This window comes from Desmodus rotundus, chromosome 10 (genome assembly GCF_022682495.2).
Source record: "Desmodus rotundus isolate HL8 chromosome 10, HLdesRot8A.1, whole genome shotgun sequence".
In the NCBI taxonomy this organism is placed as follows: domain Eukaryota; kingdom Metazoa; phylum Chordata; class Mammalia; order Chiroptera; family Phyllostomidae; genus Desmodus; species Desmodus rotundus.
Window position 1 is genome coordinate 101,643,103 of NC_071396.1, and position 24,315 is coordinate 101,667,417.

At 44.5% G+C, this 24,315-nt stretch overlaps 1 protein-coding gene and 1 long non-coding RNA gene across 3 annotated transcripts in view; one reads left to right on the forward strand and one right to left on the reverse strand.

The window, feature by feature from the left end:
• LOC123478733 (uncharacterized) overlaps positions 1-24,315 on the reverse strand; it is a 117,324-nt gene that overhangs the window by 56,711 nt on the left and 36,298 nt on the right. The window lies entirely within an intron of this gene.
• Positions 11,258-23,380, forward strand: ST8SIA3 (ST8 alpha-N-acetyl-neuraminide alpha-2,8-sialyltransferase 3). Its single transcript, XM_024580455.3, has 4 exons — positions 11,258-12,373; positions 13,723-13,845; positions 16,278-16,835; positions 19,731-23,380. Exons 1-4 carry the CDS (start codon positions 12,195-12,197, stop codon positions 20,011-20,013), a joined length of 1,143 nt encoding a protein of 380 aa, XP_024436223.1. The 5' UTR covers positions 11,258-12,194; the 3' UTR covers positions 20,014-23,380.

The following is a 24,315-nucleotide window of genomic DNA, read 5'->3' on the forward strand; positions in this document are numbered from 1 at the left end:
AGTACTAACATTGAAATAATTGATTATGAACCACTGATCATGTCAGCAACCTTTAGAAAAACTAATTTCTATAAAGCAAATCTAAAAGCCATTCAGTGTCCAAGCAGGTTGACTCCCAAAGTTGCTCCGGAACTTCCTCCACTTCTGCCAGTCAGTGCTCTCCATGTTCTCCGTGTTCCGGGAACGAAGAGCCTTTCTCTGTGATCACCATCTGGGCAAACAGCCAGTGGATGGGTGGACCCACTCCCGGTCCGGTCAGCACCCAGACAGCAGTCAACACAGCTGCCTCCCAGAGGCCATGCAGTGGGCAGTGCCAGCCCAATGGGGAGGCTGTGGCACAAGCCTGAGTACAGGAGAAAGAAGATTCAAAGCTGATTTACAGGATGGGAAAGACGAGAATACTGGAAGCAGTAAAATGGTTGGAAAACATTTAGAAGAACTATTTTTCAGAAGGAAGGAAAATGCTGTGCTCAGTTTTGAACAGGTTTGGTTTGAGAAGATGGTGGCACATCCAAAAGATGGCATTACAGGGGCAAGACTGCAGTGTGTATGGAGGTCAGGGCTGTACACAGATATGAGATTCAGTCAAGTGGATGTGATCATTTACCCAGCTATTGAGCATGTGTCTGACATAGGCTCTAGAGCTACCCTAGGTTCTCCAGCTGCAGCAGTGATCAGAACAAAGCTGCTGCTCGTGCATGGCTTACATCCTAATGTCCAGCTCCTTCAAAATGAATAACCCTTTGCACAAACTCCCACACTATTCCCTGTACCTTGTGTGACCATACAGAGAAAAGAACAAGGCTGAAGTCATGTAAATGGGGACTATAAAAGATGGTGAAAAAGAAAATAAGACAGGGAGGGTACCATTATAGAAGAATAGGGAACCAAGACAGTGCCATTTTTTGGAAACCAAAAGAGAAGTGAGTTTAAAGAAGGAATTTCCCTGACGAGTATGGATCAGTTGGTCAGGCATCGTCCTGCAAAGTCAAAGGTCACTAGTTAGATTCCCAATTAGGATACATGCCTGAGTTGCAGGTTTGAACCCAAGTCCATGGGCAAGAGGCAACTAATTGATGTTTCTCTCTCACATCTATGTTCTTCTCTCTTTCTCCCTCCCTTCCCCTATCTCTAGAAATAAATATAAAATCTTTAAAAAAAAGAAGAGGAGGACTTCCAGTCAAGATGGAGGCACAGGTAGACACAGTTCTTCTCCTCGTGCAATCACAGACAGAATTACAACTAAACTTCAAAATAGCACCCAGAACTGCCAGAAAATCAAACTGTATCAAAATCCAACAACCACAGATTTAAAGAAGGTACACTCATCCAGACGGGTAGGAGGGGCAGAGACACGGAGATGGGTGGAGAGGCGAGGAGACACTGTGTAGCACAGAGAGGCAGTGGCAGCAGTGGAACAGGTGGTCTCATATTCATGTGTGGTGGATAAAAATCAGGAGGAATACCTTGGGAGTGAGAAATTCCAGCCCCAGGCCAGACCACACAGCCCAGGGCTCCAGAGCTGGGAAGATAAATCCCCATGACTTCTGGTTGTAAAAACCGGTGGGGGTTGGGATGGAGGAAGAATCTGCTGGATTTTCAGGAGACTCTGTTTAAAGGGCCCACAAGGTCTTAGAACATCCATAAACCTACCTATTCTGGGACTCACCACCAGGGCAACAGCTAGAAGGGCACCAATCACATACGGGAAGTGGGTGAAGTAACTGGAAAACGGGGTGAGTGCTAGGCAAACCTCCAGAACCCAGGAAGCATTCTCCCCTCTCCAAGCCCACCACCCACACAGAGCCACAAAGCTAGGAAGTGGGTTGCCCCGCCCTGGCAATTACCTAAGGCTCTGCCCCACATAATTTACAGGTGCCTTTTCTACAATAGACCACACTACTAAAACAGGGAGTCAAAGTAGCTCTACCTAATACATAGAAACAAATACAGGGAGGCTGCCAAATTGAGGAGACAAGAAAATATGGCCCAAATTAAAGAAGAGAATGAAACCCCAGAAAAAGAACTAAACAAAATGGAGATAACCAACCTAAGAGATGCAGAGTTCAAATCACTGGTGATCAGACACTCAAAGAGCTCACTGAGTACAGCAATGACATAAAAAAGACCCAGGAAGAAATGACGATTACACTAAGTGAAATAAAGAAAAATCTACAGGGAATCAACAGCAAAGGGGAGGAAGCCAGGATTCAGATCAACAATTTGGAACATAAGGAAGAAATAACCATTCAACCAAAACAGAATGAAGAAATAAGAATTTTAAAAAAGAGGATAGTATAAGAAGCCTCTAGGACATCTCCAAACGAACCAATATCCGAATCATAGGGGTGCCAGAAAGAGGAGAGGAAAAGCAAGAAATTGAAAATTTATTTCAAAAAATGAAAGAGAACTTTCCTAATTTGGTGAAGGAGATAGACCTATAAGTCCAGGAAGCACAGAGAGTCCCAAACAATTTGGACCCAAAGCAGACCACACCAAGACACATCATGATTAAAACACCAAAAGTAAAACATAAAGACAGAATCTTAAAAGCAGCAAGAGAAAGGCAGAGAGTTACCTACAAAGGAGTTCCAATTAGACTACCAGCTGATTTCTCAAAAGAAACTTTGCAGGCAAGAAGGGGCAGGAACCAGAACAGGAACAAAATCACAGATATGGAGATCATTTGGAGGGTTATCAGCTGGGAGGGGGAAGGGATTAAGAAGCACAGTTAGTAGGTACAAAATAGACAGGCGAACATTAAGAATAGTATGGGAAATGAGGAAGCCAAAGAACTTCCATGCACAACCCGTGGACAGGAATTAAGGGGTAGGACTGCTGGAAGGAAGGGGGGTGCCAGGCAAAGGGGGAAAGGGGAGAAAGTGGGGACAACTGTAATAGCATAAGTAATAAAATATATATCTTAAAAAGCAACTGTACACCTAAAAAAAGAAGAGGAAGAAGAAGGAATCAATGTCCAATGAGACCAGGCAAGTAGCTTAGAAAAGGCCACTGAATTTGCCCCGAGGTGGCCATTGGTCTGCTTCTAGCAATGATTTTTGACCCACACCTGAGGAGCTTTACGACATGCAGGTGCCTGAGAATACTTGGATTATATCGCTCAGAAAAGGGGGTACAGAGAAAGGCTAGTAAATCTTAAAAAGTTAACTATTTACACAGAGGAAAAAAAGACACGGAGATGCCCGATGCAATTGGCCTGGGACAGGACCTGGGCACTGGCTTTATTTTCTGGTTGCCTGGGTGACTTACATGTGAGGGTAGAATTGAGAAACGTTGTTAAATAAAGCCAATTTCAGCAACCGAAGCTAGATTGCAGAGAATAAAAAAGGAGGGTCTTCTCTTCAGAAGACCGGCGGTCTTAATACCAGACACAGAAGTTTAGCCTCAGTCTCTGGCCCTGCTGTGTGATTTAACCTCCTTGTGTCTTATCTGTGAAATCAGGATAGAAGTACTTGCTGTGCCCAACTCTCGGTTTCCCTGGGAGGTCAAGATGGGATAATAGATGTGAGAGTACTTTGAAAAAAGATTGAGGTGCTATAAAAATGTAAGATTTATACGGTTGTCAGTTTTTTTTCCCCCAAAGACGGCCCTAACGATAGTGATTATCAACTGTAAAGCCCTATGTGGAACCAGCAGCCCTTTCCACATGGAGCTCACCACGAGCGCGCCCTGTGATAAGAGCTCACGGCCACTCTCTGAGGGTCTAACGCTGCTGGCAACTCTCGCTTTGTCACAGCTGGCCTTGCACAGGAGCTACACTCGATGCCGCCTCCACAGCCTTGCAAAGCCCACCTAAGATTGCTGAATACGTGGCCGTCCAACATTGAAGGATGTTCCTGTAAATATTAAAAAGTAAGTTTAATGTCATGAGGTCCCCATTTACTTGTCAATCCTAATTTTTACAGAGAATGGGGAAAGCAGAGGAGAAATTAAGAGACACCTGTGAGTACAAGCAATCCTGCAGGATCACAAAAGCCTAACTCCCCTGGCAGACGCAGAAGGACTGCCCAAGATCTGAGCCAAAACCAGCAGGAGAATTCGGTGGCTACCTTGGGGACTACTTCAGGTACGAGAATATGCCTACCTATATGTAATATATCATGCCAGTTCTCAAAAAATAAAAAGCAGCAATGCTCTCAGTCTTCCACATGCTGACTGCCCCCGTGCGAGCAGTGGGACCTGCTTGAGGTGACTAAGTTCCAATAGGGAGGCTTTCTTTAACGACAGATGATCGTGGATGTGAAGAGTAGCATTCCAACATGCTCCCTACTCACTTTTTGTTTGATGCTTTCCCTCAGTAAAAATACAAGAAATGCAAGTCTTTGTCAAGAAAATGGCATACATAATGGTTGAGTTTCTTTTTTCTAATAAGCAGCTTGAAGTTAGAGCAAGAATAAAACTTCTACATAGGAATTGAGCCAGGTGTCAGATAACTGGTGTTAGCATCAGAGATATCGTGGGGAGGATCAGTTACCCTTCTCTCGCCTCTGAGCCTGCCTGGCTCCTTCTACTCCAGTTTCTATCAGGGAGAAAGTGCTAATGAAATTCTTGACCTGCTTGCAACTCCCAAGATACTCTCTACCCAACCTTGTCCACCAATGGGAAGGCTTGCCTCAAAACTGTCCTCCTCAAAACACAAGAATAGACACCCAAAGTCAGACACTCCTTCATCTTACACCATCTCCAACAGGACTTAGACCCTTTTGCATGTAAAACTACAAAACAGAACAAAATAGGATTTTGAAACCAAGGCATAAAAGATTCTCCACAAGATTACATTAATCCTTTCATCCATTGAAAAGTCACTTTCTTGTATTCAAATATCCCTACAAAAAGCCACGCATGAGGAGAGAGTGGTGCAGAAGCCAAGGTGGGTACCACATCCTTGGCTTTTTAAATAAGAAACATCCACTTCAGAGAAGCATCTTCCATGCCTCCATATACAGACCCTAAGCTTCCAGCATGGGAGGCACCAAGATTTGGGGAAAAGAGAAATAATTGTGCAGTCATTTGGTCCCATATTATTTTTTTAAAAAGTTGTTGTGAACTTGTCCAAGTTATTTGATCTTCCTGAGTTCTTTTTCCTCCACATCAATGGGAACAAATTAAAATACTATCATACCATACTACTGTAAACATGCTTGATATAGAACATGGAAGTCCATGCTCTAAAGCCTGGGGTAGCTCAAGCTCTCCCTTCACACACTGAGCCCGAGTTTTTCAATATGGGGAAGCACAGTGAATGCTCTTCCCTGTGAACTCTCCGTGAACAGGACACGAGAAACTTCACGGAGGGTGTGTGCTTATAATTGGGGGAGGGGGTCAAGAGCCAGGGTAGAGGACCCCTGTCAGTCCCTCCTGCAACAGTTCCTACCCTTTCCTGTGTGGGAGCAGTGCTCCCCAATAAATCAGCAAGCAGTAGTGCAGTCTTTAAAATTACATGGAAATTCTACCATTTTTTGTTATAATATACAAAAAGTGGGTTTTTTCCCCTGCTATCAAAGATACGTTGTTGACAATTGCAGTTTCAGAAGTCCAAGGAACAAAAATTGCCCCAAAACTCAGGATGAAGGCTAAAATTAGATTTCTTTTTAAACACCTCCCCTGACGGTACCTAGGTAACTCGACTGAGCCTGCTCTACCCGTGACTTCCTACACCGCAGTCAGCACAATAAAAGGACACAATAGACACAGAATAGCTTAAAACCTAACTGTAAGATTATTTTTCAAGTAGCTTCTCCAAGTATAATACCTTAGCTTCTAGAAAAGTAATTGCTGCAAACATTTGAAAAGTTGAAATTCTATGCAAGGACTCAGGAGATTAACACAATTGAACATAATAGCTCCTTCCAAACCATTTCCAAGGGACCGGGCCACAAACAGCCTTAAGATGTCTTTCAAATATGTTTTATTTATTCAGTGACGAAAAGTCTGTTTGAAATTCTTGTATTCCTTTCATAGAAAACTGCTTCACTGAGCTTTAAGGAAAGTATTCGTCTGTAGGTGCAAAATGAGTAATTCCTCAGCTTCTAGAAAACATAATTGTTGCAAGCCTCTGAAATGTTAAAATATTATGCAAATGTCTTTTGTAAAGATACAGAGAAAAACCTTGAAATAAATATCATTTCAAACTGGTCTCAGAATTTATATTTAAAAACTTACTCCACATCCCTATGCAAGTGAATGCATAAAGTATCTCTGCACAGCAACAGTGGCTGTCTCTACAGAGATGAAGATGAGAAGGAGTTTTACTGTTCGGAGCGCATCCCTCCTGTGCTTTATATTTGTACTGTGTGCATGTGTTAGTATTAATCTAGCTTACTTAACCAATTAATTTAATTAAACGTGGTCTCTTCAACAGACAAGCCAACTCATGCATCCCTGTTGAGGTAAACGACATTTCTATCCAATCAGTCAGTGCTGCAGACGAACCTTCTCCCACACCTGGACCTCAGGGACGATGCAGAGGAGTTCCTGCCTTCTTTCCACACTGAGCATCAGATGAGCTGTGCTGGGTGCTGTGCTGGCACTGAATGATACAATGAAGATAAGATGCTGTCTCCTTCCTGTCCCTACAGGGTGGCAGGCCGTGGGTCCCCAGGCTCCAGCCCTAAAAGCATTCTCCCAGCCCCAGGGAAGTCCACTGCTTTTCAGATGTATCGTTCTGGTCTTTTTCCTGTTGTCCCCACCTCTCCACCCTTGTGATTAAATAGCTGTTTTCAAAGAACCTAGTATGCACTCTTTTCCTCCTTAACCCTGCAGTGATAAAGGAAGAGTTAAGGCCCTGTGCCATGGATCCTGGAATATCAAATGGAACACACTGAAGTCACTAGCTGTGTGAACCTGGCAAGTTACTTAACCTCTCTGAGCCTCATTTTTTCATTCTTGAAATGGTGGCAGTCCTTCTATCCTCAGAGGAATGAAATAGAGGTTGAATGAGCTCAGTTATGTAAAACGCCTAATACAGTTCCCGACACATAGCAGCTATGCAATAAATGTGAAATGACATCAGCATCATCAGTACTACTAAGTGGCTCTCACTGCCAGAGGATGAGGCTTTCTACCTTCCCAGGCACATACACATTTCCAGCTCTTTTGCATACCGCTTGTAGGATTGGTTACAAGCTGTATGCAAAGGTGGAAACTGTGGGCTTTAGAGTTAAAGAGGCTTTACCTTGCGCAAATCTGTAACATCAGTTTCTTCAACTATAAAGTGAGGACAATTATGCCTTCCTCACCGGATCAAGGGCAAAGATTACCAATAAGGTATAAAGAGCACCAGGCCCATAAGAGCTCTCTGCATCTTGGCCATTTGCACTTCACTCCAAGAGGGCCTACCTAGTCACTGGCCTCAACACGCCTTTTCCTCTTTCCCCCACACATCTTTGTTCAAGCTGCTTGTCCCTGCCTGCCCTGCCCATCTCCATCTCCGGACACTTCCGTGCATCTTTCTAGTCTCAGTTCCATCTGAGAGCTTTTGTGAAGCTTTTTTAGACCACAATGGCTTTTCCAACCTCTGAACTCATAAAGTATTTATCTTCTGTGAGGATGCAGGAGGTAGAAACCCAGAGGATTCCAAGATCCTTCCTCTGTGGCCATGGTTAGGTCTACCAGAAACTAAGAAGTCAGGCAACGATGTGCAGAAAGAACTCCAGTCACACGTGGCCGAAGAGCAGCTTCCCAATTGACTCCCAAGCTCACTAGACTATGATCTGTGTCATCGAGGAGGCGTCACTTGCCCTTCCAAAAGTCAACCCATGATGCCTTATTCGGGACTGTCTCATAACAGAAAGTGGCCAATTGGTTCATTGATAGATTAAGGCACCCTGGGGCTTCCAGCATGTGGACAGGCTGGTGAGCCACTGGGCGATCAGCTGACATCCACCAGAGCAGCTCCTGTTTCCATCTCCCCGTGGGCCTGACTCCAGCTGTTCCTGCATCCAATCAGTACAATCAGACTGAGCCTCTCAACAAACACTGGACGGTTCTGAGCAGCGCTACTAGAGAATACAGCCCTCTCCCGGGCATGTCCTCCAGGGCCCTTCACAATCTGACCCCAACTGCCCTTTTAGGCTCTTCTTTTGTGGCAGTCACCTCATGCCTCTTGCTTTTCCCCAAGCCCTCCATTGTCTTCCCTGCCTCCTAGTCTCCCCGCTATCTAGAATATCCTTTTCAGCACCTTACCTCATGATTCCCACTGGTGCTTTAACAACACCTGGCTCAGAGGTTGCGCTCCATGAACAACCCTACCAGCCTCTCGCAGGCAGGGTTCACTCCCAGTTCTGTCCGCCGACTACTGCAGAGCTCCTCACTGCCAGTAACTCACTCTTCACTCCCCCACAAGACCATAAGCATTATGAGGTCAAGGATGATTTTATAGTCCCTGTACCTACCCAGCGTGGTGCCTGATAACCAATGTATTTTATTTAATAAATTCATGAAAGAAAACAGAAGTAAATGAATGAATCCGGATGCTCTAACAAAAGACTTCCCCGTCCATGTGGGGAAGTTACTCCTGGTTGGTCAGGACCTACACACGTCGACAGAGACGTGTTTGCATAGGGTGGGCACTCGTGGGAGTGGGAGAGGGAAGTACGGTGTCCAAAACAACTCCCCTAAAAAACATTACATGGCAGGGGGGTGGCATTTCATTTCTGTATTTCTTCTTTTTACCTTCCTATCCTCTTGTACAGGCCTAATTTGGTAATTTTTAAAAAAATATATCATAATTAGTTTTTAATGTACTAAGTAGCTATAATCCCAGGCATAAAATGTCCCATGTCCGGCAGCTGCAGTTGCTCTTTGAAGCACCATCCCCTGGACTTTCCCTCTAGTAATTACTGAGCAATCCACGTTCACCTCTAGGCCTGGCATCTGTGGCAAGACTCCCGCCTGCCTGCTTATTTTCTGGCCAATTTAGTTCCTTTACATCACATGACTTTCAGTGACCCACATGCACTATGGGAATCACCTTAGTAGGACTGTGCTTAGATGGTTCATGGAGGTGTGCTAAGCATGAGTAATATATAAATTTTAAATCCAAGCAGGATAAGTTCATATCATTGGTCCCAGGAAAGCCTGTAACGCTGTTTCATGAGGGGAACTGAAGAACTTGTTAATCTTTGCCATTTCCTGTAGAAAAATGCCTCACCAAGTACAACCTTTCCTGTGCATTTTGTAGTGGAACATGGATGGGACAGAGAAAGACACTAAAAACTTGCCCTAGCTATATTTAGCTCACATTTATTAACTGCTGAATACAGGCCAGGAGCTGGGCCAAGGCCTTTGCATGCTTTGTTTAATCTTCCCCCAACCCCTGAGAGGTTTTTACTGTGGGTCTGCAGATGAGGAGCCTAATGCACAGAGAAGGTGACAACTTACCCAAGTGACGGGTTAAAGAAATATTAAGAATCCTCCCTGTTTATGCCCAAGCCGTGACCTTTTATTGTGAGAATGAAGTATAGGTGTGCTGTCTCCCAGGGAGAACTAGCCCTTCTCCACGGAAGACTGAGCACCACTAATCTTAACCCAGTACCTGGAAACACTGATCAATCCCTTGGGGCAAAACTGGCTATTCTCCCAGAGGGAATGGTTGGTCAATCAAGTCATGAAAGGCCCTTGGCCCGCAGCCACTTTTGTCTAAAACATATTTAAGCAGAGTCCCCAAAGTGAGACTTGGGAATCCCACTCGAGGGAAGGACGCTTCACTCAGAATTGTTTGCAGACGAACCCCGAATGCTGCTGCCTCTGGGATTCCCCAGTGTCCGTCTGTGTTCAGGTGTTGGTGATTTCCCATCTGGTGACGTATGCTCTTGATTCTTATTTTTCTCTTTGCTCTCACTTAATAAAATGCTTAACTACTCACCTTTGACTTGGGGTCTTTATTGTCTGCAAATCCAAACCTCCAAATTAAGTGGCCAGGATCTCATATGTGCCCCTTAATGGCACACCAAGGTCGCATGGCCCATGGGTGCCAGAGTAAGCTTTTAAAGTCAAGTCTGCTGGCTCCGGAGCTGGCAGGTGTGACCACTACCCTGGGCTTGTTCCCTGACTTCTTGTTCAAGGAGAGTTTTTCCAACATGTGCAATTCCTAGACAGCTCTCATAACATCTTACTCCTTTTGGCATTTTACACTATATTTTTAAGATCTTCTGTTTAAAAAAACTACAATAATTATTCAAAAATATGGTTCAAGTATTCATCCCGTACAGAAGCATAAACCTTTTCTAAAATTTTTTAAATAACAAAATGTCCCATGGGGAAAGGATTATTTGTGTCCTCTTGACCCACGTTTTTAGACTTTCGTACAAAATGTCTTCAGAGAGTACAAAATGACCGATTCCCTTCGTCACTGGAAACACACGATTGCACTTGGTGTGTCGCTGTCCCTAACCGGAGCGGCGTTTCTCACAGGGGAACCCATCTGGTCCTCAAGCACTTATGAAGCATGCCCTCTAATGAGACAGCTGCTGGGCAGTGTGTAGAAACAGGGAGGAAGAGGACATGGCCCTGGCTCTGCAGGCGCTCACGGCCCAGGGACTTGCCCTTTGGAGGCTCCATAGCCCACAGGCAGACCATAACATCAGTCCACCAAAGCCCATAAGACAGGAAGTTCAGGAGAGAAAGAAATCATGACCAACTTGGAAAATATCAACTTGCTTTGTTGGAAAAGGCTCTCGAAGGCTAATTTCTCATCTCCAGCTTCTTTCATTAGCGCTTATTGACTGGTATTGAGAGAGCCAAGCCGAGAGTGAAGGTCCGGCGGAGGAAGCCACAAGCTATTTGCAAGGGAAAGAGATAAAGAAACAGGGGGCCTGACTCTGAGCAACAGCCTGACTGAAAATGGATTAATTTTCATTTCCAATGGATATTAAAACAGGCAACATATGAATATGCTAAAACAAACGAAAGGTCAAGGGATACAAAGCATTAGGCAATGAGCTTCCTTTCCACCCACAGAGGCAGCCGCTCTTACCTGGTTCTTGGCTTCCTTCGAAAGGGAGTTCTGCGTTTATAATGGACAAGGTTTCTAATGCCTTCATCTTCTAGGCCTCTCAGGACTATATTAAATGGCCCATCCTCAAGGCCTGCCCACAGGGATGGGTCAGAAAAGTGGGGAATGCAGAGTTAAATCAGGGAGAGGGGCTCTGGGCCTGGTGAACACATGGTCACGCCCTGCTGGCCACCTGCTGTGTACTGGGGCTGCTGGGCTTTGGACAGAGGTGGGGTAGCCAGTACTTTATGAAGCACTACTTATCCTTTGGAGAGGAGCAAAGTGTGTAGTAAGCATAGGAGGCAGGTGAGAGTTTCTGGAAAATTCCAAGAAGGCTTAAATACTCACAAGTCAGGTTGGGCCAGCCTCTGGTTAGGACTTCCTTGCTGGGGAGCAGGGGAGAGTACTATCTCATGGGACCTAGGGCAGTGCCTCCTTCCTGAAGAGAGAAGCTTTTAAATGTCCGCCTTTCTAAAACTACTTCCCTGCACCTCGGAAGCTCCCAGCTGGTGTGTACCCTCCAGGACAGCAAATCCAGTCATTTGTCTCCCTATCCTGTGATACATTTATAAAGTAACAAATGGCCCATTAAACTAAGTTCGGGCCTCTGTCTATCTACAGCCACCTCCCCACCTGCCCCCTCAGCAGGAGGTTGTTGAAGTGGGCTGCAGCCTTCCACCCGCATTTCCCCTCCCTCCACCATCACCCCTACTGTCCTCCCTCTCCCACTCCTCCCTCGCCCCTCCCCCGGTTATTTGGGAGATTAGAGTTCATTAATTAAATCCTGTGCTAAGATCGAACTGTAACATTATTCCAATCACATTTATCTTGCAGGCGGCGGCGGAGATGGCAGCCTCGCTGGAAACGCGCGGGGGAGCCTGAGCCTGCGGCCACAGACGCACAGAGCTGCGTGCTCCAGATCGGCCCGCAGCGCAGACCCTCCATCTTCCTGCTCGGCCTCCCTCCCTACTTGCCCCAGCCTTAGGGGTCCCACTTCTCTCGGGCTCCCCAGCCCGCCCCCACACCTCCCACTTGCCTCCTTGGCTCCCCGGCCCGGTCCCCTCCCCCGCCACACGCGCTGACGCGCGCGAACACACACACACACACTGACACGCCAGCGAGCTGCTGGCTGCTCAATGGACCGATTTCCCCGCTGTCCCTGATACCAGCCCAGCCCAGGATGAGAAACTGCAAAATGGCCCGGGTCGCCAGTGTGCTGGGGCTGGTCATGCTCAGCGTTGCCCTGCTGATTTTATCGCTCATCAGCTACGTGTCCCTGAAAAAGGAGAACATCTTCACCACTTCCAAGTACGCCAGCCCGGGGGCGCCCCGAATGTACATGTTCCACGCGGGATTCCGGTGAGTGAGGGCCTCTGAGCGCCCTCGGGCATCTGGGGGGGGGGGGGCAGGGGACGACGAGAGGGGATGTTTTGGGTTCTCTGAGACACTCTGGGCAAGATAAACTGTGCGGCCCTCTACTTCTCTCTCCAATCCTCCCTTCCTCCTCCCTTTTATTTATTTTTTTAATCCCAAACCCCGAAACTCCATTGTACTAATGGATGTGATTGCATTTCTCGTACACTTCGGCATCCCCTCCCCCATTTCCAAAATGGGGGTAGGATTTAAGGAGAATGGTGGTGGAAGGAGAAGCAACGTGTGTGTTTGGGAGGGGGAGGTGAACTGGGAGATGGAGGTGCGTGATGAGGGGAGCGCCTTCCCTGGGCCCTGTCTGGGGACTTCACTCTGAGGCTGGACTCTGCCCGGTGAGAGACGATTTAATGGCGCAGGCGCTGCACTCCCTTTGCAATCTCCTCCACTCACCACCCCCACCATCAGCTGTGGTGCGGGTCTAGTCTTACTAAGCCCCGGGATCCTTTCACCCCGGGTGCCATTCTTCCTCCCCTCCCTTTTCCAGTTTTTCTGCAATTCCCCCGCCCTCCTAAGAGCCGCCTACCCTTACCCCAGGTCTAAGTAACTGCCAGGAGCAAGGCTGGACTAGGCAGGGGGCAGGAGGCAGGAGGCAGGCGCCAGGTGCGGCTTGGTGCACTCTCAGGGAACCCCCTGCCCCTACCTTTGACCTCTAGGAGCTCTCCTAGCAAGGCCACCTGATGGGCGGGTAGCAAAAGCAAGCTGCACTCGGTGGTCCAAGTCGGGCCAGAGGTGCAAAACCTAGAAGCAGCCCCACCTGGGCGGAAGAGCAGAGCTGGCGGGTGGCTTCCGAGGATCCCCAGTCGGAAAACCGGGAATGAAAGCAGACCTAAGCTCGGGAAGGAGGAGGTTAAGGCAGGACCCACCCCCCAGCTTTCCCCCAGATCTCCGGTTTCCTCTGCTTTCTCCAAAAACCAAGTCTCCCCACGGCCGGACTGCCGGACTGCCGGGCCCCACGAGGGGCGGGGCAGGCGCTGTCCGCGGTGCTGACTGCACGGCCCTCCCCGCGCCGCAGGCTCCAGCAGCGCCCGCTCCGCCCTGCGCTCCGCAGACGGCCATTTTATGGTCTCTCCCGCACCCGGAGGGACGGACAATGGAGGCGGATTTCCCTGGGTTTTTTCTTACTGTGGGGGCGGGGGGCGGGGGGAGCGCAGAGGGTGAAACCCTCGACGGGGCCTCCGGGGCGGGAGGGAGCCCCGCCCCCGCCGGCTGGCCTCCTGCGGTCCGCGCGGCTCCCCGCTGCGGCCGGCGTGTCTGTCTGTACTCGTGCTCCTCTCCAGGTCGCAATTTGCGCTGAAGTTCCTAAATCCGTCATTTGTGCCCATTACGAATTCTCTGACCCAGGAACTCCAAGAGAAACCTTCTAAGTGGACATTTAATCGGACGGCATTTTTACGTCAAAGGTAGGATAGGGGGAAAAGATCCAAAAGGTGTTTGAATTCTAGAGCTCAAAAAAGAAAACAAAATAATCAAAGCAGCAAAGTTCTGTCTCCCACCCTGAGATATATTTGCGTTGTCTTCTTGGCCTGACTGTACAAAGGCTGACTGATAACCCTTTATGGATGCAGTGCCCTCTCAAAAAAATAAAAATAAAGAAAAGAAAACATCAGGAAGACCAATTTGAATGGAAGAAAAAAATATTTCTAATATCCTCCCAAACTTGGGCTTAGTTGAACACCATGATTCATAGTTAACATGCATGGCTAACACTGCCCAAGCCATCTATTTAAAAAAAAAAAAAGTTAATTGTTAAAAGGCATTTTCATTCCCCTACTGAAAAAAAAATTTAAGTAAAAGAGCATTGTGTCATTGAAACACACAGAAAATACTATAATCCATCCCTATCAAATTACTGGTGAAAATCTTGGTCTGAATATATGAAAGTATTTAAGTATGGTTTTGTTTTGGTTTTGCCTGTTTGTTTCCATTAAGTTATAACAGCTTTTAATGTACTATAAAAGCAACCCAATATCATTCTTATTGTCTTGTAGGCGCACCCTTGATACCCAGGGGAGGTGATTGGGGGGTGGGGGGAGTAGCAGTTGAGGTTTTGGTTTTGGGCTTTGGAGGGGTGTTTGAGGTGGGAAAGAAGGATGAGACTTATTTAAATTTATTTATTCTTTTCAGTGATTCTGGTATACTTTTAGCAACCCCAGATAAGTCATCTCGACTCCCTTCTTGGTGGCATTATTACGTATGGTATGCTGCTAAGCGGAATGTAGGCAACCCAGTGTATTCATTAAGCGGGTGAACACTCATTTTAAACACCTATTTTACCAGTGTACTTAGGGGCTGGTGTTTTGGTCACAGCATTTCCAGTCATTGTCCTCTCTCTTCTTTATTTTAACTTAATGACAGAATTTAAACAAATTTAGTAGATACCCACAGTGTCACGAAAATGTTTACTTAAAAAGTTGACATACTTTTTTGACATAATCATGTAATCATGATTAAAACTTTTAAAATACTCTCCAATTAGAAATTAGGCTATGACAATAATTAATTCTAAAACCCAAAAGTACTTTTCTAAACTTTGGAGGTTTTAGCCCAATATTAATTCTATAGAAAACCTGGAAAACTTTAATGGATAGAACACATAATATCTTTTCCCAGAACATATTACTTTTCCTAATTCAATAAAAATATTCTCCCACACTAGGCAATATGACCCAAATGACCAGCCAGAACAGGACTTTTTCCTCAAAACTTCTCTCATTTAAATCCATGTATTAGGTAATCTTTAACAAATTTTCCCTGCATCATTTTAAATTTACTTTACCGTTGTAACAGCTTGTCAAGAACAGTATTGGTGGCTTTGGAAGTTTTGTATTAAAACTGAAAATTCAGTTTATGCTGCTCCATACTCTGACAAATGAAGTAATTTTTTTAAATAAAATTCTAGGTAAAGTGATGATATGCAAAGCATTTAATTTCAGTCCTGCTATTTTTTTTATGCAAAAGACATCAAATTCAATGTGATTTCTTCAAATTGGAGAATCTATTAGCAAAGTAACGTGTTACTGGTCTCTCTAAAATATTTTAAATAGCTGAGGCTTTAAGAGATGCTTAATTTTACTTAAAGCTCAATATGAAAGTAACCTGCAATTAGTGCTATCACCCTTGCCTTGCTTATTCTCTGAATTCTTAGAATAAACACACTTTTCCAGGATTTGCAATAGCCTCTTTTTCTGAGGATTAGGTATCTCCAACTAAACTGTGTTTCTATATAATCAAGTAGAAATATATCCATTTCATTATTCAAAGGACCTTAATGAGATTGTCATCTCATTTCTATTAAATATTCAACTACTATCACCATTTTCATATTTTAATAATAGATAGTACTATACTGACTCACATCTACTTGGCTCTTACTTGGACACCAGTGATATGTCATATTCCTTGAACACTGCAGACCAATAGCAAACAAGTAGTCCCTAGTTACAAACTCTAAGTCACCAATGTTTGTACATTAAGGTGAGCTCTTAGGGCCTGTGAAAATTGTCTCCCTGTATTTTCTGACACAGTTTGGCCTGTACTTTCCCCTTAATCAAATACTCCTCGTGTAGAACAGAAAACCGAAGAATGGCAGCTAAAACTGTAAGTTACAACACTTACAAGCCTCAAAGGATCACATCCACAACTTGACTAAGAGATTAACACATGTATGTAGATTCTGAAACAGCCTCCCCTCAAAGACCATAATTATGAATATATAATCTTTCTTGGATTCAATGTGCCAGTGATTCTTGTCTGAATGAAATGGGAGCGTAAGACATAAGATGGAAAATCAATTTTGAATGGGATACATTTAATGAATTTCTTTTTATTTTAGGCAAGAAATTCTTCAGCATGTCGATGTAATAAAAAATTTTTCTTTGACCAAGAATAGTGTTCGGATCGGACAACTGATGCACTATGATTATTCCAACCATAAATATGTTTTCTCTATTAGCAATAACTTCCGATCGCTGCTTCCAGATGTGTCACCCATTGTGAATAAGCATTATAATATCTGTGCTGTGGTTGGAAATAGTGGGATTCTGACAGGGAGCCGGTGTGGACAAGAAATAGATAAGTCAGATTTTGTTTTCCGTTGCAATTTCGCCCCTACGGAGGCTTTCCAAAGAGATGTTGGAAGAAAAATCAACCTTACCACCTTCAACCCCAGCATCCTGGAAAAATATTACAACAACCTTTTGACCATTCAGGACCGTAACAACTTTTTCCTCAGTTTAAAAAAGCTCGATGGGGCCATTCTCTGGATCCCTGCATTTTTCTTCCACACTTCAGCAACTGTTACCAGGACACTAGTTGACTTTTTTGTTGAACACAGAGGTCAGTTAAAGGTCCAATTGGCTTGGCCTGGAAATATAATGCAACATGTCAACAGGTGTGTATATTTTATTGCCTTTAACTCATACCCCACCAGGTGGCAAATCGACACTGTAATCTCTTGGGGGCGGGGGGGCTATCCGATTAGTTAGTTGTTGTGGTTAGCTTACTAGTTTAGGGAAAACTCCTTTGTTTTGTAATAAATAATGAATCACTCTAGGTAAAAAGTTCAATCTCCTACCCCTAGTTGGTCACCAGGTGCCAAATGTGGGGATGGGTGGTTCATCAACCTCCACTCTCTAGTCCCCGTCCTCTGCCTTGGTGGAAAGCCCAGCGACAAGTCATGGAAATCGCCACAGATCAAGAATTTTCTTTAAATGGATAGCTATGTCCCAACAATGCCAATTGCTAAATTAGACAAATCAAGCATTTTTTAAAGATGCAATTGACTTAAAATGTTCCTTTTTATTTGATAATTGGGTGTTTTATACATGGTTGAGATTAGACAACAGCTAGATAACTCATAAATTGCATAATGTGCCTTTTGTAATTTGGGATTTGCTTGCCAAAATATGTGAAAAGGTTTTTATGAGCGCATTGTTATCCCTTGTAATTGGATAGATTGACCAGAACTGCAATATTTTTGTCTAGTCCGATGATTCTTAACTCTGGCTGTCCATTAGAATCACTTGGATAACTTAAAAACACTGTTGCCTGGGCTCTACTTCGAGAAACTCTAATGTACTTTGTCAGGTGGAAAAAGGTAGGAACAGGCATTTGGGACGTCTTGTAACTCCACAGATGATTCTACTATGCAGTCAGAATCAGGAACCACCAATCCAGGGGCATTTTGTAAAACATGATATATTGAAAGGTTTTTTTTCTTTAAAGCATCTGAAGAAATTGCCTCAACTCTTAATTTCTCCATATGCAAGTAGCCCAAGGTCATAACATACTGTCCAGGCATTACTACTACACGTTGGAGTGGGCTCTGAGCAGCCTGGTGAAAACAGGGAATTCCAAAGATCTTTATCTCGTCCTGTAGTCCTCTAGAGCAGGGGTGTCAAACTCATTTTCACCGGGGGCCGCATCAGCCTTGTGGTTGCCTTCAAAGGGCCAAATGTAATTTTAGGACTGTGTAAGTGTAACAACTCCTTAACAGTTAAACAAGAGCTCAGTGCTGCCGCCAGGTAAAACAAGGTAGAGGGCCAGATTTGGCCCACAGGCCTTGTGTTTGCCACCTGTGCTCTGGACTCTTCCAAATTTAAGGTCTGTTTGGCTGACCTCTCATAGAAGGAGGAATCGCCATCTAATACACTGGTATGTATCTAACAGGTAGGGTGACGCCACCATTTATAGTCCACACTGAAACTTCTTTGAGAGAAAGAGGGCACTATTAATAATTACAGGTTGGATAACAGACAACAACTGGGACTGTCCCAGTTTCCCAGGTTGTATAATTACCTTTTTCAGAGGCAACGCAGCCCAATTCCTGAGTTTAAAGAGGAGTTAATTAAGGTACGAAGAACAGGAGTTATTTACCCGTGTCACTGCCCAGAAAGGGGCACACCAGGATGAGAAGCCAGCCTCTCCTGTGCTCTTTTGCTTCATCATTTTGCTCCCCTTTTGCTCTATTAAGTTCAGCCATACCAAAAGAAGTGTCACTAGTCACTCTTAGTTCCTAAGTTAGCATGTTAAAACCAAGACCGCATGTTTACATTTCAACTGGAATGGGAAAGGGTTATCTTTAAAGCCTTCAAGTAGTGAAGGAGGGGCTGTATGTGCTCAGAAACTTGACAGAACCGGCCTGTGCGGCCTGCCCTGCCCCCAACCTTTCAGAGGTTCAGAGAGCTGGCCACTGTGTCCCCCGCCCTCAGGCTTGGACCAAGCACACTGGTTTGGTGAAAACTTGAAGGAAATACAGTCCACAGAAAACTGATTCATGAACAGTTGAATCTGCCTCCACAGTATACACACACACAGACACACACACACACACACGCCACAGCAGTCTGAAATATGTGGCAGTGTAGGAAGGAAGGCTTTGAAATACTATCTAAACCTAGAAGGAACAACAACCATAATTCAGCTCTTTTTTTCTCAATTTAGAAAATGTATACCGTATTTTTCAGACTATAAGATGTACCCCGCCAAATTTGGGAGGAAAATGGGGGTGCATCTATATTCCGAATGTAGCTTACATTTACATTCATGAAATGTAATGTTATTTCTGGTATTAAATGTTTTACATTTTTTGCTTCAAAATTTTTTTCCTATTTTCCTCCTCTAAAACCTAGGTGTGTCTTATGGTCTGAAAAATATGGTAAATACTTTTTTTAGATCCTGGCATGCTAAAGGACTTGGGAACCCCTAGTCAGAAGGAAAGGGAGCAAGGAATATGATTTTTTTTAGTGAGAAGATATAAAAAAATAAGGTTCACAATCTTTCCAATGCCAAGAAGGATTTCCTCTCTAGGTTTGGGTAAGGAAGTAACACAGGAGATCCCTTTAGAATAAACAACCCTCTCCCCGCTTCCAAGGTCCCTTGGAGTATGAGAAGCATCATCATTCTCATAGCCTCTGGTGTCACCTCTGGGTCAGAGCCACCATCCTCTAGGGCAACGCAGAGGCAGGGGTGGCTCCAAACGTGTCACCTGTGTTTCACACAGAAGCCTGTTCTTAGAAGGGCACAGCATTTGGTTTAATTCGGCCTACCACCCTCTTGAAATTCTCAATGATTTTTGAAATGAGGCCCCACATTTTCATTTTGCAAAAATTGTCTCACTAATTATGTAGCTGGTCCTGCCCAGAGGTGTTTTGTGGTCTAGAAGGTAGATTCAAAGCAAGTACTAAGTTGTTCGGACAGACTGACATCCCAGCCCAGTCCTAACGACCTCTCTGATTAAAGCCTTCAACACTGGCCTCTGAATCGACCTGTACTTATTGTTCCACAGGTACTGGAAAAACAAACATTTGTCACCCAAACGGCTGAGCACAGGTATTCTTATGTACACTCTTGCATCAGCAATATGTGAAGAGATCCATTTGTATGGATTTTGGCCTTTCGGATTTGACCCCAACACAAGGGAAGATCTTCCATACCATTACTATGACAAAAAAGGAACCAAATTTACCACCAAGTGGCAGGAGTCCCACCAGCTGCCTGCTGAGTTTCAGCTGCTGTACCGAATGCATGGGGAGGGGCTCACCAAGCTGACTCTGTCACACTGTGCCTAAGAACTTCGAACAGAAAGTGCCAAATGGTGGTTTAAAAAGTGCCCCAAATCAAGTCGGATAGTCGTCAGATTAGAACCCTAAAGACTTTCTTATAAGGAATGTCTGCCATTTGAAAGGAAAGAAGTCTTCTCTCTTTTGCACTGCTCCTTTAAGGATCTTAGCTGGACAGATGCAGTGAAGCCACCTGATTTAAACTTGATTGATAACGGGAATGTTGCATTTGGAACCATGCTGCTAACGAAATGGTTTGAAGTATTTTCATGCTTGTGTTTTAATAATACACTGCCTCTCAGTTTCTATGAGGACTAGAGCTGGAGTTTCTGCAGCTTTGCTCAGAGGTGGTCCTCATAATGAGAGGCCTCTGGCCAATTTGGGCAGGATTTCATTTTTTCCTGTTTGGGATTAGACTCTTCAAAATGGAAACATAAAAAATTGGTTTGCATATCTCATCTCTCCTTCTCTACCCACTCTTTCCCTCTCCCCCCCCCCCCCCCCCCGTCTCTATCTCTCTCCCTACAACCCCTCCTCCTTTCCTCACCACCATGGAGTTTAATAATTTGCTAGGAATCATAGTGAATTAGCTTTGCTTGTATGTGTTGCATCTGTATTTGACGTGTTCAACGGTCTGGGTAACTTTGATGTTTCACCACAAACCGAGCAAATCATGATGGATCTCCTTATGAACACTTTTCTAAGAAATGCCTTTTATAAATTTCTCACTAGTCCAGACAGTCATTCCACAGCAGAGTGGTCCCTCCAGGGCGAGTGGCACACGATGCAGTGCATCTTTCACTGTCACAAAGAAAGCCTGTGCCGTGGGTCCACAGCACTTGGCAGAGTGCTACTGTGGCAAACCATTCTGTTGCCACATCTGCAAGGGCATTCCAGCCTGGGTTTAGTGCCTCCCACAATCCCAACCCAAGCACTGGGCTGGAAGTTCTCCCAGAATATAGAAGCAATGAGTCAGCTTAAGAACCTGGGACACAGAGAGAAGGAAGAAGAATACTTAGAAGTTGTTATGGATGCTGTATATTCTAAAGTGCTGTGACCACGTTGCCCATTCAGAGCCTTCAAAATCCAGCAGGACTCGAGCAGAGTAGAAGCTGCTCGGCTGGCCAGGCCGGGGCCCCATGTGAACAGTGCTCAGGTGAGGTGATCTTCACTATCACTGTGTCAACCAGCACCGCTCCAGAACAGTCTGTTCTCTTGAAGACAATTGCAGACATTGGATATTCCCTCTTTCCACTGAAATAAAATCAGTTCTTCTGCAAATTAAACATTTCAAAAGGACACGCCATTGTGTAGTGGCAAGATCTGGTACAAATAGCCCTTGGCATCTGAGATGCATACCTGCCATGAAGGAATTAGTGGGCCGTTCCCTTTCTCGTTACTCCAGTCTGAGTGGAAATCACATCACTCCCAGCCCTGGCTTTTCACCGAACAGCACTTTGTTCTTCCAATTCGGCCTAAAGTCTGGCCAAGTTGATGTTAAATTTTAATAAGAGTTTCTTTCTTCTTTCCAAATGCCAGTCAAGCATATTTGTAATACATTTGGGTTGGGTAGCTTGCTCTTTTCCAGAAATTTCATCTAGATTTCTTGCAATGCTACAAATACTGTTTAAAATAATTGCTGTAGTTCAGTCATCAGCTCACTACCCCTCTTTGGGAAGATATAATAATGCCTAAAATTAAGCCAAATACAATAAGGAAAAAAATAGCCCTTATGTTCACGTTCTGCCTGGTTCTGAAGAGAAGGTATCTTAATTTTTTTAAAAAAGCTACTCAGAGAAGCAGACATAGATCCAGACATTCACTAACGAAAGAAAAACCATATAAACCAACTGTAACACATCTTCCAACACTGATGGATGGCAATCATCCAAACAGATGGGAAGAGAACGGCTATTTCAAAATGGAAGACACTAAAACAGCTTGATATTTGAAATCATTGGAAGGGGAAATAGTTTTAAATTTTTTAATCCAATGGTATAATTTGATGCCCAGCAAAAGCACCGTGTGCTTGCTCCCTGCCACTTTAAAGAGGACAGTACTACAGTTCTCGTGCTGTGCTCTGTTAGGGTCACTGGGAGACTGATAACTGACAGATGTTCAGCTGGCTCTTCCTAAGCACTTAGTTCATTTGGTTACAGCTGAGTAACATTAATGCCAATGTTACACAGGCCACACTTGGACTCCAGAGCTTTAATCCCAATATGCCCATTAGATTTCACTAAATATAAATATGTAGACACTTTGGAACCAGGCGGGTTAAAAAAGCAAAGAACTAGAATCTATAAAACCAGTTAACTGGTCTGTGGTGGGCCATTTAATTTAGATCTCATCATAATGCCAAGTGTTTGCCGGTTTTTTAAAAATCTCATTTCCCCCTTGGTTTCATCTTAATCTATAGTGAGAGGACTTTTCCATCTCCTAATATCATTTCATCTGTCACAGGGGTGTCAAACTCATTTTCATCGGGGGCCACATCAGCCTCGTGGTTCCCTTCAGAGGGCCAAAATAATTTTAACACTATATAAATGTAACCACTCCTTAACTGTTAAGGAGTTGAGATTACATTCGGCCCCTTGAAGGCAACCTCGAGGCTGATGTGGCCCCGGTGAAAATAAGTTTGACACCCCTGATCTATCACTTTCACAAGAACTCAAAATGTTGAGGAAACAGGCTAATCTTCCAGAACTAGAAGGGCTTAGAGATCAGATTTATCCTTTTTCCAGGCAGGACTTCCTGGATGATTCAAAAGGACCAGCCTTCCCTTTTTTTAAAAAGTCCCTAAAGAAAATTCTAAGCCCTCCCACAGTGGTTAACCACAATTCTCATAATTTATAAATTCTTTATACACAGTCTGTCTCCTTCCTATTGCAAAAAATTAGATTCAATATGTGGATAAAGCATTTATCCCAGTTTTCAGCATGTAGGAAGTACTCAAAATATAGCACCTTTTACTGTTATTTTTGTTAGTTATGCCCCTGACCTACAGTTCCATCACAGAGAAAAACAGCCTCTAGCTGGTCATACAAAACCTCTCTTAGCTTTTAAAGAATATTTCAAAGATTCACATGACCACCGTCATGACCCAAAGAGCTGGTGGGCCCCCTGAGTCTGACATGAAAGGCGGTTGAGCAAGTAACCAGAACTTCCGGGCTGTGTGGTCAGGAGCAGTGAACTGGGAAGGCAGGACCTACAGCTGGGCATGGGGCTTTTCACTGCCCTTGCTTTACTGGTTCTAGGTTAAGCTGATTCTTGTCAGAACCTTTCCTCTCTGCGGATATTCACTGCAGAGTCCACCCTCAGCTACCGGAATGAAATTCACCATAAAGCCCCCTTGGCTGTCTACGAATGACACCAATACAAACGATCGCGTCAGCTGCACAGGGGAAACCACCCACAGACGTGTAGCAATCTGCTTGATGCTAGTCCCTCAGTTTTCATCGTTTGATCTGAATGCCATGTGCGGACATGGATTTCCAAGGGAGACAGAGTTAAAGTGTGATATCGAGAACGCCTCCCACACCCAGAAGATCTCCTTCATATCTGATGATTAAACATCTATGGTTCCTCCGCCTTTGCTTCTGTGTCTTAAATGTCCTTGACCTTTATAAAAGTACTTGTTTAGTACTTGTTTAGTTGTGTCATATGCCTAGCAGTGCAGGCTGTGACCACTGTGCCATCTATCTGGGACTTCGATGTCAGACACCTGACTGTGGGGCTAGCAGCCAGAATGTGCAAAGGGAGAGACCGCCTCAGCCTCCTTGTGCCCAAGCCTCCAGTCATCCATGAATGTGAATACCAGCACTAACCTATTTATGGGGAAGCCAAGGAAAGGAGAGCGTTGCTTCTGACTTCGGGCAAAGAACTAATTATTAGACATTCTTACACAGCAAAGAGGTGTTGACCTGAGGCCAAAGGAAGCAGGGACAGAACTGTAGAACCCTAGGGTACTGAAAATGGAAAAGCCTTTGCGCATCTCTAGTCTTAATTCTTGACTTTACACATAAGAAATGGAGAAACAGAGAAGCTAAGTGATTTTCCCAAGATTGCATAGGCAATCAGTGCAGAAATTATAACTCCTTGTCTAGTACTTCTTGGTTTTATCAGCATCAAATGAAGTTGAGCTCAAAGGGGAAGTGATTTTGGTCTGGGGTTCACAAGGCACAGAAAATAAGTTACAAAGGCTGTAAAGGAGGAAAAAAGATGCCTCCTAAATTATTTCTTTCTCAATGCAAAATAACAAAGGACATGCTTGCCTGGGTATGTAAGAGCCCACAGGTAATAACATACATT

Bases quoted from the DNA above. Each gene is read 5' to 3' on its own strand.
- ST8SIA3 (XM_024580455.3), top strand. From the start codon at position 12,195: ATGAGAAACTGCAAAATGGCCCGGGTCGCCAGTGTGCTGGGGCTGGTC. The intron at 13,846-16,277 runs GTAGGATAGGGG...TTTTTATTTTAG, and splicing joins ACGGCATTTTTACGTCAAAG to GCAAGAAATTCTTCAGCATG. The intron at 16,836-19,730 runs GTGTGTATATTT...ATTGTTCCACAG, and splicing joins ATAATGCAACATGTCAACAG to GTACTGGAAAAACAAACATT.